Source organism: Pyrus communis, chromosome 13 (genome assembly GCF_963583255.1).
Source record: "Pyrus communis chromosome 13, drPyrComm1.1, whole genome shotgun sequence".
Classification (NCBI taxonomy): Eukaryota; Viridiplantae; Streptophyta; class Magnoliopsida; order Rosales; family Rosaceae; genus Pyrus; species Pyrus communis.
Window position 1 is genome coordinate 2,434,822 of NC_084815.1, and position 19,038 is coordinate 2,453,859.

A 19,038-nucleotide genomic window follows, 5' to 3' on the forward strand; every position below is an offset into this window, starting at 1 on the left:
AAAGGAAATAATGATCAGATATTTGTCAGTTAAAAAGCTGGGTTTTCTGGAAAAATGTTGAACTTGTACATGTACTGGGCTGGAGTTATCTTAAAGTTGCATATTATATAGTTTAATCAGGAATGCTTAATCACTCTTATGTGGCTGATGCTGATGCTTCTTCAGATGCATCAGTAGTAGATTAATATAGGAGGGAGGACTGGCCAAACTGGCAAACATGTACGTACCGACTCGAAGGCCAGAAACAATGTATCAAAATCTCAAGGTTGATACGCATCCATCTCCTCTATTCAACTTATATTTCTAATTCAATGGACACGCATGCATGGCACCTAATTTACACTGTTTCATAAATATCTGATTCTTATTTTGTTCTCATATCACATTCTTAACTGACTAGCCTTCATGTGCAGAAGGTATTTTTTAAATCACGGCATACTACTTGCAATTTACATATTTTAAATATATTTATATGCGTAAATTGACAAAAGGAAAGTCAAATATTTGAAGTAAATGAATAATTTTAGATCATGCTAGAAGAAACCTCTCATAAACCAATTAGCTGAATTCACATAATAAAATCTATCTCTATAGAATTTACATTAAGAATAGAAAAAATAATATTTAATAAACAATTGATTGAATCATATTATTGTTAGTCTATTGTGAGGCTAAACCCACTTCCTTCTCCTTTAGTGTAGATAATATCGTTTATTAAAAATAAAAAACTATCATTTGACAATTAATCTAATCACATTATTATCCGTATGCGAAAGACATTTTTTATAACCGGCATTACACGCCTCTGAAAATGTTTTGAATGTGTTTAAAAATAGAGAAAATAATATTTAATAAATAACTGATTAAATCACATTATTGATAGCCCATTGTAAGGTTAAGCTCACCCCCTCCCCTTTAATGTAGATAATATTGTTTGTTTAATAAAAAAAACTATCGTTTGACAATTTATTTAATCACATTGTTATCCACGTGCAAAAAACTTTTTTTATAATTGGTATTACATGCCTCTTAAGATGTTTTGAATGTGATTAAAAATAGATAAATTGAATCACATTATTGATAACATATTATGAGGTACTAATTAAAACAAAAAGAAAAAGAAGCACCAAAAAGTAAATTATTAAAAAAAAATACTGTTAAAATGATGAAAATGCCCTTACCTTATTGATGCATTATTTTGAGATGCCTTTGAAGTTTTTTGTTTTGAGGGCATTTTTGTCCAAATATTTTTGTTGAACCATGGTGACACCAAATCACTATTCACCTTTTCCATTCTCTTTATTCTTAATTGATTAGTTGCATGACAATTAATCAAGAGAATTTGTCCTACAATCGAGCACATATATGAACAACAACAAACAACAAAGTCTTATTTTACTAAATGGAGTCAGTTGTATACATCCTAGAATGCCTCAGTTTTAGGCCAAGTTTTCTATTAACTCCAAGTATTTTATGTCTTTCTTGGAGTCTCCTTCTAACTCTTTCTAGGTGTTACTCTACCCTTTTTCCATGAGCGTGTGTCTTATAATTACATCTTCTAATTAACTGAAGTATCTATAGGTCTTTGGTTCACATGTCCAAATCACTTTAATTGATTTTCTTTCATCTTATGTTCAATTGTGGCCACTCCGATTTAACCTCGAATATCCTCGTTCTTAACCCTGTCCTTTCTCGTGTGCCCACACATTCAACGAAACATTTTCATCTTCGGCCGCCACACTCATCTTTTGCACAGCCCAAAATGAAGCATTAATCGAGGATATATATATATATATATATATATATATATATATATATATATATCCATTGGCAGATCCATATAGGGACCCAGGGGCTCCCGGAACCATTCGGAAACCTGAAGAAACACTTATGATCGACCTTCGAGATCCTCCAACAATTTGGACAGGTGCAGTGGAGAGGCTTGTTGCCTCTATGGATGTGCAGATAGCAGTGCTTATGACGAAGAAGAAGAAGAGGTTTTTAATTTTTATTTTAAAAGATCTAGCCAAAACGACAGCATTTTTGAGTCAGGTCATTATAAAAAATTTAAAAAATTAAATTTTCTCTATTTTCTCTACAAAGCCTGAGAACCTCGGTCTTTTCCAGTATCCCCAAATTATATTTAAGAACTCCTAGCCGCAATCGTCGCAATCTTCCAACTTTAAACCCAAGTTACCTTATCCCCCACCACCATTTGCCGTTCCACCGCCTTTAGCTGCCTAATTTAAATTCTTCCAATTTCATATAATCCTAGACTCTAGTCCCAACTCCCAATTAATAATAATATATATATATATATATATATTATGTTACATTAACAAATTTTATCTTTGCAGAGTCACTAATTGTGTTATGTTGCTGAGGAGAATTTGTTGGTTTTATTACCTTTGAGATTAATCTAAATTTATTCAATGAACGAAATTCAATAGAAAATAATGATATGGAACCAAATTAGCCTAATTTTTTTTTTTGTTTTTTCAACTTTTATCTTGAGACCCTCCAATCTTGAATTCCTGGATCCACCACTGTATATATCACATTGTATAAAAAAACAGGACAAGGAAAATTTCCTCCCTAGCTATTGGTTTGTAATGAATTTTAAACCAAACTAGAAATGAGTCCTCTGTTATTTTTATATAGGCCAAGTTGCACCGGAGGCCCCTATAACGGAGTTTTCACTTTTGTCTGCTAAACGAGGCAAAATTCCTTACAAGTTTTGGTTTTCCATGTAAAATATATGAACTTCACGTTAAGTTTTGACTCATAAATTTTATATTTTGACATAAATAATCATGGGAAGTTCAAAGCTTGTAACAGTAGGTTTCACATCATATACAAAACTCATTTGATTTGTTTAACTTGCTCATGTTCTAGGGTTTTGTTGACAAAGCACCAAAAAACATGCATGAAGACCTTTAATTTGATTTGTTTAACCTAGAATCAAACACTTCCTAAACTCTAATATGGGCATGAAGATTAAAATTGAAAATTTTGAAAACTCAAGTTCGTTCACAAAAAAAAAAAAAAAAAAAATTATCAGAATTTTGAACTAACTGAAAACTAAACGAAATTATAACGACTCAAGGAAAAAATACATGAAATAAAAGTTAAAATCCAAATAAACTGCAAACAAAATACAAATAAAGACATTTGCAATGGAATTGGGAAGACATAAACATCATGTTTACATTCACATTTTTCAGAGATGTGAATGTGATTTTTGCTTCACTAGAGATACATAATTATTTACATTTTTCAGTCATGATTAGAGAGCTTTCGGACGAACTAATGATATACAATCTAATGGTTTTTGCTTCACTCGGACCTCGAACAAGAAAAAAATTTTAGTGTGCCAAAACATTGAAATATAGACAATAATTTTTTCTTCTTCACTCCTCCTTTTTCTGGGAATTACAACATGTGGCGTATGATGATCACACTTAACCCAATAACGATCTGGGATCGGTTCAGGATCCTCTTCTGATCTAAGGATGAGGATCCTCCTGATCAAGGAATATGGACCGTTTGATGAAAATCCAACGGTTATAATTATTATAACTTTAAAGGGACATTCCTGTTTGTAGCCGTTGAATTTTCATCTAACGATCTATATTTCTTAATCAGGATGATCCTCATCTTTAAATTAGGAGAGGATCAGGAGAGGATCTTGATCCTCTGGGATCTACCAAGTTGGTGGCAAACTTCCAGATATTTCCCGTCTTTTTCAAAGCTACAATATTCACTTTTCAATTATTTGACTGAGTCACAAAACCAATATTTAAAAAAAAATTAATTAACAACCTTATCAAAATTAGCATGCTGCGTTTAAGAATAATTTGAATCCCAATACACGACCATGCATGCATGCTGTAAATTGATATGATAAATTGATCGAAAGTATAAAACGAATGTTTGTTTTTTCCCCTAACTTCATCACAAATTATTTTGTAGACTTCAAGATACAATTTTGACCAAGAAACCCATATTTAGCGAACAAGAAGTTTTATCCGTCAAGTTGATTAAAATAATGTGTTATTTTCTTCTGTACAAGTTCAAACTCTGTTTTTGTAATTTAAATACGTTTATTCTTAAAATATTAGCTATATAACAAAACTAAAAATTACTTAGGGCTTGTTTGGTACTCTATTTGAATCTAACTTTTTAAACTCAAAAACACTTTTTAAGTTCTAGGCATTAAAAATTTATTTGGTATGACTATTTTAAAAAACTGAACTCAAGACTAATTTAAAATAGCCTATTCTCTAAAAGCACAAAAATGAATTTTAGAGTTTCTAAACTTAAAACTCACTCCTTTCTTTTATCTTTCTTCCATCTTTTTTTTTCTTCTTCTTTCTCCTAAAACTCACTCCTTTCTTTCTTCTTCTTTCTCCTAAAACTCACTCCTTTCTTTTATCTTTCTTCCATCTTTTCTCTCTCCTCATTTTGATCCTCTCTCTTCGTTCTCTCTCCTCATTTTCTACATCTCCTATGATCCTCTCTCTTCGTTCTCTCTCCTTTTATCCTCTTTCATTTTTTTATTCTCTCTTCTGATCCTCTCTTTGGATCTCTTTGCGCTTTTTAAATTTTAAGACTTAAAAATAATTTCAAATCTCATACTAAATAAGTTTTTTAATCTTAAATAAAATTATTTTAAAAAAAAAATTCTTAAGAAATATTTTACGAAATGACGAATTTTTTTAAATAAGATGCCAAACAGGCATTAAATTAATATATATATATATATATATATTTTTTTTTTTACAAGATTTATGTATTATATGAGCATTATTTTGTATACACCCACACTTTTTGAATTCATATTAATTAAAATAACTTTCTTTTCAATTTCAGCTGTCTATGAAAAGTGGGGACCTTGGTCCTCACATGAAGGATACATGTGTTGTAATGGACCACACATTTTGGAAACTGTTCGCACCTGCAAATTTATGGAGCCGATTTCTCAGACCTAATAATTTCTTAGTGATGCCACCTCAACAATACATATATTTTTTAAAAAGATTTGAAAATTTTGAGTTTTAACTATAAAGATAAAATAAAGGGTAACGTGAATAGTATTAGGTTTGACTTTTTAGTGTAACTCCAATTTTTAAATGGGACGACTGATAATAAGCAATGGTTATATATATTATTGAACTTTGATGAATTAACTCCAGGAGATTTGAGTTTAATTTGATATTATGGATAAGATGATAGTAGAATGCAACATATATATGATATATCTCCGAAAATTTTAGGTTTGCCTGAAATTTTTAACGTTATAATTGTAGTCGGTGAGATTTGCAAACATTTGGAACGTGGTTGTATAATTGCGAACACACTGTTTTAATCAACTTGATTAAGCTCAAATTTGCTTCACTCACTATCTTTTAAAACAAGACAATTAATTTTCTATTTGTAGGACACTTCAAAATTTCAAATGCAAATGTAGCTAAAACCACTATCTTTTTACCTTATGTAAATTCTTCTTAATTTTTCGCCATCAGATCGAATGAATCAAAGAACATTAAATGACTGAAATTACCGAGAAAAAAGTTAGCAAAAGTTCTGACATATCAGACAAAAAATAAATTTGCCCAAGAAATTATTAGTTGGCCTGCAATTTGGAGCATTTAAAATCTGAGAAACCAGACACTGAAGTTTTCTCTCATCACACCCATCTCCCACCCTCCCTCTCTCTCTCTTTCTGTGCCCTTTTAGTGAGCTTACTAAAAATACAGCAATCAAACAAAGCATGCATGATCAAACATCTGGCACTTTAGACTTTAGAGTTACAAAAAATATTCAAAGAAATGCAACCATAAATATTCATATATTAGCCAACTTCCAAGCAGCCAACTAACTCAAAGCCAACAAAACTAAATTAATGATTTGTTTTTTAGCAGTAATCCGATCTACTGTACCAAAAACGGGACGATAAAAATCTGCATCGAGTACCATAACATTCATAATCTCTTAAGTCGTGTACTCATCTCATTTTTAGTCGCGAGCAAAAACTCTGCTAAAAAGCTGTTATATATATATGGATAAAATGTAGCAATTTCCCAAGGCATATGTCATTAGCAGGAGCAAAATCAATGTGTCACCAATTCAATCACAGCCACGAACTTTGGGGAATCAACAAATTGAAAAACTGCATGATCCAAAACTATATGGAATAAGTCCACGTCTCCAAACTCTCTGGTTTTCTGGTCTGCCCTTAAACGGGAGGGTCATGAAACCAATTCCCCCTTCCCCTTCCCCTTCCCCTATCAGAAACGGCATGCGAGGGCCAGGGCCCATGAGATCAAATGTTTTCTTTTCCGAAGTGGGCCCTAACAGTTGGACCCACAAGGCCAATCGGGTGTGCATACTGCATGTCTCTGCATATCTGAATAATTTTTACCTTCCCCCTTTTATCGTGGTGAATTCGAGCAAATAGAGGCAAAAGAGGAAGAAAAATGGAAAATCAGAAGCACATGGGTGACGCAGGTGGGTTTCTGACACGTGGCATGCGATACTGCAGCACCGTAAAATTAACTGTAGTGTGGGAGTACATGGTGGTGGACGACCTGGTGGCGTGGTGGGTTTTCAGTTATAGGGGTGGGACCGTAAACCATATGGTAGGTTTTTGCAGAGGGAAGCTGGAAGAAAAGAACCCTACAACTAGAGGCCATGACCCTAATATTGCCAAGGAATTTGAGGAAGATGGGACATGGGTTGTGAAAGGGACTCTGTCAACTTGCCTTTCAGAGGGACTATGGCACTTGCAAAATCTTTGCAATGTTGCAGCAGCAGCAGCATGCGTTACACTACGTACACTGCAGTGCATGAGTTAGGTATCTACTGTTTTGATAATTGTTATGCTATAAAGTTGGAACTTATTTACATTTCAATTACATGTTTGTGGCAAGTGCCAACAGGATAACGTCATGTGTAAGTTGAGAATATAAGAAGACAATATTGTCCTCTTCATGTTGAGCGGTAAATTAGCATGCTTTTTAATTAAGCAATAACTATGTGTGTGTGGCCATTTAGTAATACTGTTTAGTGGTATTTCTCTTTACTTGTAAGTGAGAGGTATTAGGTTCGATTCTCGGCGCAAGTTTGAACCACATTATTACTAGCCCATTGTGATGCTAAGTCCACCCATTTTTTCTTAGTGTAGATAATATTGTTTGTTCAAAAAAAAAAAAAACAAAACTACGTGTGTGTGGATTCGTTTTGGAATCCCCTCAGAGGTAGCATTCTCTTATAGGTTAACAAGATCGTAGGCCTCCCGTTTCTACATCAAAAAATGGGCAAAACAAGTTTCACCGTTAATAATAAGGTTCATAAAGATGCTAGACGCTAGTCGGGCGGTGGGTTGGAGCTTAGTGTCCTAGACAAATTTATTTAACTTTATTGTATATTATACAAATAAGTGCTACTTATATTTAAAAAAAATACATAATTGCATTAGGATCCATAAATTATAAAATAAAATGACATATGGATTATAAAGTACTATAACATAATCCAAAAATGAAAGTTATCTATTTTTGTGTAAGTGAGAGTCACGACCTCGGCGAGATTTGGCCGGGCTAGACAGGACCTAGGCGGACGCTTAAGCAGGTCTAAGCGTTCGTTATTAATTTTCAAAAACCTAGGGACTAATCAGGAAAGTGACCAGCTATCTAGTGCCTAGGATGGACCTGGGCGGTGTTAGGCAGAGATTTTTAAAATAACATCTAGACAATTTGTATTAAACCTTTCACATGTGCGGGAGATAGGTCGATGTTAGACTAATTTGTGGTATATATGTTGTTGAAGCATGTAGGGCTCGTAAGAATTTATAACAAGTTACTCAATCTTGAATTCTTGACTACCAGGTTAGGATGAGATGGACATTGAAATAATGTACAAATCTATTAAGGCTTTAGCATTGATAGGCTGCATTGGCCACTAGACTCACTACTAAGCTCACATCACATTGATCTGAATAATTCAATGATGGAATATGTCATCGCGCATGCCCAATGAACTGCGATCACTTATTGGCATGAAATAGCTCTTAATTTTGTCTTCCTAAAAGTCTTAAATGGAACAGGGGCGTTGCACTTGTCATTGTCACAAAATGTTATCAATTAATAACAAAATGACATGTAATCACGTTGGTCTTACTGGGTTCCTCTATATACGTCGCGGTATAGTGAGTTACTCTATGACTACCACGAGATGACAAAAAATTAATAAATACAATCAAGAAAAACCATGAAATAAAAATTACACTCGTAAATTGATTGTGACAGTTGATGCATCAAAGCTGCATAGAATGTTCGTATAAAAAATAAACACAACCAGTTTTGGAGTTAATCATACTTAACATATAATAATGGAGGCCAATGATGTTTATATCAAAAGACTTTCACATCATAGAAGAAAGATTTCACCTTCAAGATGGTCTTAAATGGAAGACCCACAACACCAAAGTTTGAAGTTGGAACAATGAACCGACCTTTCCCCTTGATCCCTTCCGTTCCCTGCCTAACTTTTGAAGAAAGTGAGCCGAATTGGGACCCCATCAATCGATATCAGCACATTATCCACAGTTAGTATAAGCACGTTCTTTATCTGACATGCATCTCATTGCCTTTGTCTCCTTATGTTACATCTATTTTCTTGCACTAAGGTCATCTCTAATGGAGAGGGCTAAAGGTCTAAAAACTAAAAAATGATTTGATTTGTCAAAAAACTCATCTCTAAATGATAGTTGGATTATAATTTTGTGGAACCTACCAGGTTATTATTTGGTGAAAGGGTCATTAGGCTGGCCAAATGTAGCCCCCCATAGCCCTTTTTTGGGGCTCAACTCCTCAATTGTAATAATTGATTCAAATTCAACTGCTATATTTGAAAAAAATCCAATGGTAGTTTAACTAAATTACCAATAAATTTAAAGTATAAACTTAAAAGTAATAAATTATTGAGAGAGGCTATGTTTAGCTCATTTCGATTGGAGATGATACATTAGTATTACTTGATATTGTTCATTAAAAGATAATTTTTTTGTAGGGCTATAATTCAGGACGGAACTATGTTTAGCCCTTCCGATTGGAAATGGCCTAAACGTCCAGCTCCTTTGTTAGGTAGTTAACAAAATAATTGAGGGGCTCGTTTGTGTCTATAAAGGGTTTTTTTTATGTTGAAAAATGTTTCTGATTACGTTTGACAACAACCTTTTGAAACGTTTCTGATTATGCTTCACCAGAAACCACGTTAAAAGCGCTTATGAGTTGTTAAGACTTTGAAGAAGTACTTTCAAGTGCTTTTAAGCCATTGAATCTGAGTTTGTGTACACTTGCCGAAGTTTTAGAACTTGGACCTGGCATTTAACATAATGGAATGGGTTTTTGGGCTGTGGCACTGGCTTTGTTGACTGCAGGCTTCATAGAAAGTATAGTAGATCCCAGGCCCAAGCAAGACATGCCATTAAACTATTGGACCTGTCCTTTGCATTAGGTCCAAGTCTCCAACATGTTCTGTCTCTTTTGGGTTTCCACAATTCTCCTTTTTATTTTTTATCCTTCGAATACTGGCCATATTACTACTCTAATCTAATAGCGTGTTTATGCGATCGTAAAGAAAATAGGAAGAAATAAATTGAAGATGAGTTGAAATAAAGAGAAGTTGGAATCGGATTCTTGTTGAAGCTGTTTACTGAAATATTCTGGAATCGGAATAGAAATGATACTAATTCCATAAAACTGTTTATTAATTCAGTAGAATCAGAATATAAACCAATATTATTACTAAAATACCCTTGTCCCAAATCAAATATTTTATATATTTTTTTTCAATAAAATTTGATATAATATATAATGGTATAAAAAATTAAATTGTTTTTTAATTTCATAGACACACTAAAATGCTTTTGTTTAATTAATTAATTTATTTATAAATTTAAGTATTTACTTTAATATTTAAATTTTCTCTCTCAAGTTGTAGTTTCTTCTCTTCGGCATATGCATGGAGTTGTGTATAATGTGAATGAGCATGGAAATAAAAAAAAAGTAAGGAATTGTGCATAATTAAACTAGGATTAATGGGTTTATAAAGGATAGTCTTGAAAATAAAAAAAGTAAGTGAGGGTATAAAGGGAACAAAAGTGTCATTCCGATTGCCTAAGCAATCAGGAATCCAAATACCATGTTAATCTAAGGAATCTAAATCATCCAAATTTTGGAATTGAATTCCCAAATTTTGTGCGGGTCCCACCTTTTCTTTTACTCTTCAAGTTTAGTAAACAAAGATATATCCCGTAATCGGAATTCAATTCCGTGTGTTTGATTCAAATTATGGTTAGATAAACACGCCTAAAATAAGAAGGGGAAGAAGAGTTTTAGGGTGCGTTTGTTGCATAGGACTGTCTCGGACTGGACTAGCTTCAAGGACTAAGCTGGACTGGCTTAGACTAGACTAAGCTGGACTAACTTAGTGAAGCGTTTGGTGCAGTGTCGGACTAAGACATGAACCTTTTTTTTTTTTTTTTTTTTTTTTTTTTTTTTTTTTTGAAATTCAATTGTTTTTCAAATTTTAATTCATATTTACTAATATTTTACAATTATTAATCTACAATTTTTTTTTCTCACTCACCCTCTCTCCACTCTATGTATCTTTCCTTTCAGTATCCCATCGTTTCCCTCGAATTAAACTCTACTCTGCATCTCTGTCCTCTCTCTCTCCCTTTCCTTTTTCTTCTCCCAATTTCAAGCTTTGTCAAACCTTTTCTTTCCCTTTCCACCTCTTGCCCTTCTCTTTGGGTGTTTTGCAATTCCCAGATGTGGTATCTTTGCAATTCCCAGATTTGGGATTTTTGCAATTCTCAGAGGCTTGGTGAGGTAACTTGTGGGGAGTCGGGGTTTGTGGAGTTGGGGGAGTGAGAGACAACGGTGGCTTGGGGTTGGAACGCTTAGATTTCTTGTAGGTCTGCATGACCCTTTTCGAAGTCTTTGTCATGGCCATTCCGACTTCACTTGTAGAAATTCCAGACAGACTTGGATTTCTTGGATTTGTTTCCGTCAAACCTAGTTGAAGGCGAACGCAAGAGACGGTCTTAGTAGTCCGAACCATTTTGGGGGGTCTCACTAAGACCTCCTAGCGAGGTCGTTAGTCCTTGCGAGTCCCATCTAATCTCATTAAAACTAGTCCCTGCCAGTACCAAACACGAGACTGGACTAAGTTTTAGTCTAGTCTAGTCCAGTGATAGCTAGTGAGGGCAAACAAACGCACCCTTAAGGCCTAAATAATGGATTGAAGAGAAAGACCTATCCAAAACAATTACCACTTACGGGTTTCCACAATTTGTGAATCTGAATATTGTTTTGGGCTTGCTGACAGTGATAGGCTTTAGTTCGTCCTTGTAATGTGAATTTTCTTACGAACTTCATTTGGTTGGAATTGTTGATATTCGTTCCTGTTGGGTTTGGATCAATCTTTTTTCTACAAACCTAACTGCTTTATATGCTCAAATTTTCCATGCCCAAGATTCATTATTTGTAACGAGCTTATAACTTAAATACTTAAGAGTGTTTACCCTTGCATTGAAGATTTTGTATTCGAATTCTCCCTTTTCATTATCGCTGGCATAGATAAAAAAGGGTCATTGTCTAAAGAAAAATGAGACGCCCTTTTAGATTTTAGCCACCAATTTTTAAGGCAAACCATGAACTTTCGTCGAGTATGAACGTGTGTTGATATGATTAAGATAGTTGAGAAAGGTCATGGTAAGTATTGGGAGATCCATTTTTACAATGATCTTGATCTCTTGTTTCCTCACTTCTTCAAGCCATTTTGGATCTTCACTATTTTTGAACCTCAAATCTACATGGTGAGCACCTGCAAACAACCAATAACCCAACTATACATGTTACTACTACACATTCTCCTTTAGTTTTTTTTTTTTTTTTTTTTTTTTAATTATTAATAGGTGCATGTTTATCATTTTTTATTATACAATCATGGTGGCTTTAGACCAGAAAGATGCACTATGAGCGGGCTACTTTATTCAGACAACGTTAAAATGAAAGTTAGAGTCCCAATAGAGAAAGTAATCCAATCTCTTATAAATTCATATAGAATTTCTTTACTTTTTAATGTTTGACAATCTTCATATTCTCACAAACTTAGCCTTATAAAATTACGTTGTATTTTTTTTTTCTTCATATTTCAACAATTGAGATTTGAGAAAGAAAAAACAGGTGTTCTCCATGATGAACCCAAAGCTTTTTTAAAAAAAAAAAACACTCAATTTCGCTAAGAACACAAAGAATGAGTAAGAGTTCATATTCAATACTGTTTGTTGCCGATTCATAAAACTTTGTGTTTATGATTAAAACCATTCATATTATAAATCTCTCTATAAATATCGCATCTGCAAAAAATAAAGTCAAACTAAGGCCGTTTTAGTCATTGAATTTTATAAAAATAGATGAACATAATTGGTAAAAGTATTACAAACCGTCTATATATTTGCTGCAATATCAACTAAACGAACTTATTTTTAATTCATTTTCATAGAAATGATCTTAATAAAGTGATTCATAATATAAATAGTCCTGATCATAAAAATAAAACTTTGTGATTCAAACACGAAATTTTTTAAATAAGAGATCATACTTATCCTTGAATAACCTTTCGCTAATAAACTTCAAATTTTGAAAACAATCGTTGTTTAATCCTTCACGTGAAGCACCCTAAATCCCCAAGTAGAAACCACAACCACACGATTGGTGAAGACAATTAATCCCATAGAACAGCCGAATCACCGCTGCCAGTAACTGCTCGCCGCGCTTTTAGTCTCACCTAATCCCCACCTCATGCAATCATTCCCGCCATCCTCCTTCCTCTCCTTTCCCCTTTGCACACAGTCCCTGCACAAGCTTAACACTCTGCACTCCTCAAATCTACAACCCTCTACTCAGTCGGCGCCATCAAAATCTCTCTCTCCTCCTTCCCTCTCTCTTCCTAGGGTTTCCGGTATGGACAAAACGGTGGGTTTCGCCATCCCCTGAACCCAAATCTCCCAAGTTTCCATCTTTTTGCTCTGATTTTTTTTCGAAAATTTGAGAATGCCGAGGCCGAACAGCAATTTGGGGATGGACCTGATGATCCCTGGAAAAATCCGGAAGCGGGGTTGTTCGTCGTCGGCGTCGTCGTCATCGTCGATCATCCAGAACTACAGATTCAAGCGGGCGATTCTGGTTGGGAAGAGGGGCGGATCCAGTACGCCCGTGCCCACTTGGAAGCTCATGAGCTCCAGGTCACCCACCGCTTCCGCATTGCGCGCCATGGACTCACCCAACTACTCCCAGAACGGCGGCGCCAGGTCTAAGCAGCAGCAGCCCGTGTCGGCGAGGAAGCTCGCCGCTACGCTCTGGGAAATGAACGACATGCCGTCTCCGATAGTGAAAGAGGGGTCGGACGAGAGGCGGCTGAGGAAGATGGAGGCGCGTAATCGTAAGGCCAGAGAGAGGGAGAGGATTGCGAGATCGGCGCACTCCGGTTCTCTGCCGCCCCATCTCTCCGATCCATCTCATAGTCCCGTTTCCGAGGTGGGTTTTCTCTATGCTTCTAGTTCTGTTTGGTTGCTGAGAAAATTTGCGGGAATTTGATGGAAAATATAGCTTGGGTTTTAATTTAAGGTTTTAGTTTTTAAGTAGCTTTTTTGAGATTTTTCGTCCCAGCATACATGTCTTTTTCTCGTCATGCTTGCGGCAATTTGATCTTGTTGTTTGATAGCCAGTTGATTGTAACGTTTTGGTAAATTTGGAGTTTTATATGTCTCATTCGAAAACTTTTTGTTAAATTTATAGTACATTCGATCCTTCTGATATTTTTGATATTGGTCAGCATCTGTTAGGCATATCGGTTGAGAGATTGACTGCAATTTTTTCGTGCTGTGTGTTTTCGTTTTGTAGAGGATGGATCGGTCTGGAACCGGTAGTTTCCATAGAAGGGCGTCGCCCATTTCGCAAAGGCGGCTCAGGCTCACAGACCATCATGCTGGAATGTTGGATTCTCATGGCAATGGTAGCTTAATGGAGGTGAGTCAGTTATCCACCTTATTATCAGGAAGGAGTGTGCCTCACTCTTGCTCATTTGAAGTAATCACATCTGCGGATTTTAACTTTTGTTAATTCAAATCAGATGATTGTTTATTGGAATTTCAACTGTATGATTTGTTAATGTGGACGATAGTATTTTTTTTCTTCTCAATTTTTTTTTTATACAGGTTGAGACTAGATCACGAGCCCAGACGCCTACTGCTTCTACAGCTGGAGCCAAGACACGTTTGAAAGATGTTAGTAATGCTTTGACCACGTCTAAAGAGCTACTGAAAATTATCAACTGTGTTTGGGGTAATGAAGATCGACCTTCATCAAGCGTGGCCCTTATCTCAGCGTTACATGCTGATCTGGAGAGGGCTCGTTTACAGGTCAATCAGCTGATCCAAGAACAACACTCAGACCAGAATGAGATCAACTACCTTATGAAGTGTTTTGCTGAAGAAAAGGCAGCTTGGAAAAGCAAGGAGCATAAAGTTGTCGAGGCTGCCATTGAGGCTGTTGCAGGAGAACTTGAGGTAGAGAAGAGACTGAGAGGGAGGTTCGAAAGCATGAACAAGAAACTCAGGAAAGAACTGGCGGAGACAAAAGCCTCTCTTGTTAATACGGTAAAAGAACTTGAAGGTGAAAGGAGAACAAGAGAGATCATGGAACAAGTATGTGATGAATTAGCCAGGGATGTGACTGAAGATAAAGATGAAGCAGAGGAAATGAAGAGGGAATCCACAAAAGTTCGTGATGAGGTTGAGAAGGAAAGGGAGATGATGCTGTTTGCTGACTTGTTGCGTGAGGAGAGAGCTCAAGTGAAACTCTCAGAGGCAAAACATCTTCTTGAAGAGAAGAATGCAGCCGTTGATATGTTGAGGAGTCAACTTGAAGCCTTCATGGGAAGTAAGGCAACCAAAGAAAAAGGACGCAGTTCTACTCATCTGAATGACGAAGAAATTTCTGCGTATCTAAGTAGAGCTCATCTTGGTTCCTGTCAGGATGAAGAAAGAGATGAGGATGAAGGAGAAGTTGAAGACGGAGTAGAATGTGAAGAGGATTCTGCTGAAAGTGATCTTCATTCCATAGAGTTAAGTATGGGCAACAACAGCGAAGGCTACAACTTGAATCACACTTCTGCAGCCACTCTTGATCCAAGGCGGGCAGCACCTTTTGTTGAAGAAATCAAAGGGAGCAAGTGTACTTCTGGGAAGCCACCGAGAAGAAGCACTTCTTTGCAAAGAAGTATATCAGATGGAGTGGAATGGGGCATGCAAACTGAAAGGCTCCAAAATTCAGGAGACGGGATAGATTGGGAGAGGTTTCCTGAACTGGAGAGGCAAAGGCAACGGCAAGGAAAAGGTTGTGCAAACGAAATGCAAGGACATAAATCATCAAGGGGTATTCGGGACCAAATGTTGTCTGGTTCTAGGCTTGGACATGCTATAGTTCATGCTAGTCCCACACGGCAATGGGGGCAGCCATGGCCTTCAAGGGATCCTACCGGTACATTTCAAGATAGGCCTCCCAGCGCGCAAGGCAGTGGTTCGAAGTCAAGATTGGGGGAAGTGAGAGATGAAGGCCAGAATGGCAGAAGGTATAAACGGTGAAGCCTTTTGTTTGCCACGGTTGATGCTCAAATGCAGGGTAGCGCTGTAGAAGGCCATGCTTTGAGGAAGGCGATTTGAATGATGAGAAGCAGCGTTTTGGCCCATCGATGCTTTTGGCTTGTGATCACCAGGAGCTGCTAAGTTGCAGTAATCGCTGCTCATTCTGCGCTATACCAACGCCATTTTCGCTTAAGAAGCTTGTTCTGTAGATTTTTCAAAGAAAGATGTGATTTATGTCTCAGTTATATAGAAACATTATATATTAGCTTCCTTTTCTTTTCTGTTTCTCTTTCCTTCATGCTAATAGTAATCTGTATTTACCTTATTTCCGGTGTTTTTTTTAGACAGTAATTTTGCAAGATTTTGTGTTTTGAAAGGAGATTGTGCTTCCGGTTGTAGCGAACAAACATTTTTGCGCTAATCAACTGTTGTTTACAATTATGTATCGATTTGAATTTAGAAAACCGGTTACACCTGATAATCTTTCCAAATTCAGTGAACTTTTGACTGTAATTATAAACCCTAAGGAAATTTAATGGTCCAAGGTCAATTTTAGTATGTCAAAGAATTTTGGCACATATTATTTTATGCGCTTATTTAAATTTAAAGAAAAATTAATGAAAAAGATTTGAAAAATTTAAGTTTTAATGATAAAAGCAAAATAAAAAATAAAATGAATAGTACCAGAATTAATTTTTTAATGTAAAAATATGATTTTTCATTAAAGTTTTCTAAATTTAATGGATATTGTTAGAGGACAGCTTTTCAATTACGTATATGGAGGTAGGAGGTTCCTAATAATTTGAGGGAATTTTACGGAGATGGGTGAAGGGTTCTCTGCATGTGCAGTTGGGAAGGGTGGAAGACCATTGTGCTGGCTCGTTTGGAAGTATATTTAAAAATTAAAATAATTGAAAGTGCTTTAAGAGAATGCTTTTAGGAAGCACTAAGTTTTTCCATGATTTACTTGCATTTTTACTGAAGATTGCGTCCAAAAACATATTCACTAAAAGAGTTTTCAGCTATTTTAATAACACTTCAAACTAGCCAACAATTGGGAGCAAAGATTTTATAACCAAATTATAGGATAAGTACAACTTTTTGCTTTACCCTGGTTGAATGGGGCGGACTGATTCCACAAACAAATCAAACGTTGGTTTGATCAATCATACAATATAGACAAGACGCCAATGTGAAGTCTCAATCTAATAATGTAGTGGTATGTAAAAAAATTACAACACATAACACTGTATCATTGGTCTGCAATATCACAACGTCATCTCGGAGATGTAGGTAAGTGTCACGCCCCAATCCGCGGTTTTAATGGTTGCAGTATTGGTTCCAAAATCAGATGATGTAGGTAAGTGTCACGCCCCAATCCGCGGTTTTAATGGTTGCAGTATTGGTTCCAAAATCAGATTGAGATTCACTTCAGATGTTGGTGGTAGCGGTAATGCTAATACCGAAGTGAATCCCAATCTGAAGCCATATCCAAAACCGCAACCACCAAAACCGCGGGTTGGGGCATGATGATAGCAAGTCCTTCCCCTAGTTGGCTGGCTTGATCTGCACAAAAAAGATTACATAGCAACAGCATTCTGCAATTTTCTACTTTTACTAATTAGAAATCCGCAAAATACTTATACATGTATTTAATACAATCGTCATCTTATAATCAGAAACCAGCAAATATCAGCTTTTGTGTTAGCCCTCTTCAAAGCATCAAACCAATTAAACTCAACTACTTCGTGTTCCAATTCCATGAAAATTACAAATGGGAAAATAAAAAGGAACTTTAATGAAAAGTTCATGGTACTGTTCAATTAAACGAAAAATTATATTTTTACCCTAAAAAATCAATCCTCATATTAATCACTCTCCCATTTATTTTGTTTAAAACTCAAATTAGTTTTCTTAAAATAAAATCCATTAATTGAAATATAAAAGGCACTGAAAACCCTATCAATCTGATTCTTTACCAACAGAAAGACAGAAGCAGCTGCAGCGGTTTGATCTCAATCATCATCGAGGAGCTTTCTGAGTCGGTCTCTGACGAAGTCCCTTCGAGCCTTGACCCGGTCTTGTTGGGGGCCCACGTTTGCCAGCGATAGGTGAGCTCCGACGGCGAAGAGCGCCACCCCCGTTACGAAACAGAACGCCGTCACGGCCAGCTGCTTCCGCGTCGGTGGGTACGACCACACCACCATTCCCTCTCCCTCTCTTTCTCTGTATCTGTTAGTTTTCGGCGCCGTTATACTTATATCTGTTAGGCTAAATTTCAGGGTTGATCCCTGTGGGTTATTCCCAATTTCACTTTTATCCATGTTAATTTTAATTGTGTCAATTTTGACCCGTTATTTTTGTCAGAGTCATAATTTTGACGTTGTGGTTTACTCTAGTTCCACTTCAACGAGAAGTCTTTGTAATTTACTGTTCATTTTCTTTGCATATGATTGCTCATAAATTCAATTTCACATATATAACTCAAGCACAATTATAACTCTGTTCACTATCTGTGCCTGATTGAACAATCACGGAGTTCAAATTTCTTTCTTCACTAACTCATTCCGACATGCTCGAGCCGAGGACTTTCTTCGTAGAGTTGCGTCTTTTAAAAGACTTGAGTTTGTATACATACTTTTGGGGCCATGAGTGATAATATACCATTTTTACTCCTAATACGCCGCCTTAGCCTCCTAATAGGCCATTTTTATTATGTTATGTGATTGAGTCATTAAGAAAAGGGTTATTATACAAAATGGTCTATGAGATTTACATGATCAATAGAAATGGTCACTGAGATTGAAAATCGATAGAAATAGTCTCTGACATTGTCCACTATCAATGATTTTGGTCATTCCATTAAAAACGATTATGGGCAATTTTCAAAGTTTGGTAACTCAATCGTTTCTTAACCAAATTCGATCCATAATATATTAAAATGAAGATTGGAAAGTGTGGAATAAGATTATACTTATTTGTAAGGCCAATGGTTGCCGGATATGGGCGGAAAATAGCCTGAAAAGTGACTGGTCCGCGGGAAAACTGAAAAACTTGTTGGAAACTGGATAAACTTTAAGCGTTCATAACTTTTTGAATACTCAACCAAATCAAGTGATTCAAAAACGAAAATAATACTTCTTGACGAGACGAAGAGAATGGTACCTTTTTCGAAGGCTAACTCATCGTGGTTTGGTCGGACAACGGCTCGAAAGTGGCTAACCATTTTCGAGCAGTGTTTCCGGCCAAACCACAACGAGTTAGCAGTAAAGAAAGATACCATTCTCTTTGTCTCATCGAGAAATATGATTTTCATTTTT

At 35.9% G+C, this 19,038-nt stretch overlaps 2 protein-coding genes across 2 annotated transcripts; one reads left to right on the forward strand and one right to left on the reverse strand.

Annotated features, from left to right (window-relative positions):
* The first annotated feature begins 12,734 nt into the window (after positions 1–12,734).
* On the forward strand, positions 12,735–16,090 carry LOC137713006 (uncharacterized protein At5g41620-like). Its single transcript, XM_068452234.1, has 3 exons — positions 12,735–13,610; positions 13,977–14,102; positions 14,291–16,090. The coding sequence occupies exons 1-3, from the start codon at positions 13,128–13,130 to the stop codon at positions 15,716–15,718; spliced, it is 2,037 nt and encodes a 678-aa protein (XP_068308335.1). The 5' UTR covers positions 12,735–13,127; the 3' UTR covers positions 15,719–16,090.
* A 1,036-nt stretch (positions 16,091–17,126) lies between these two features.
* LOC137713967 (uncharacterized) lies at positions 17,127–17,974 on the reverse strand. The gene is made up of 2 exons (XM_068453328.1): positions 17,698–17,974; positions 17,127–17,284 (listed from the first exon to the last, which is right to left on the reverse strand). Exon 1 carries the CDS (start codon positions 17,923–17,925, stop codon positions 17,734–17,736), a length of 192 nt encoding a protein of 63 aa, XP_068309429.1. The 5' UTR covers positions 17,926–17,974; the 3' UTR covers positions 17,127–17,284; positions 17,698–17,733.
* Between the last annotated feature and the right edge of the window lie 1,064 nt (positions 17,975–19,038).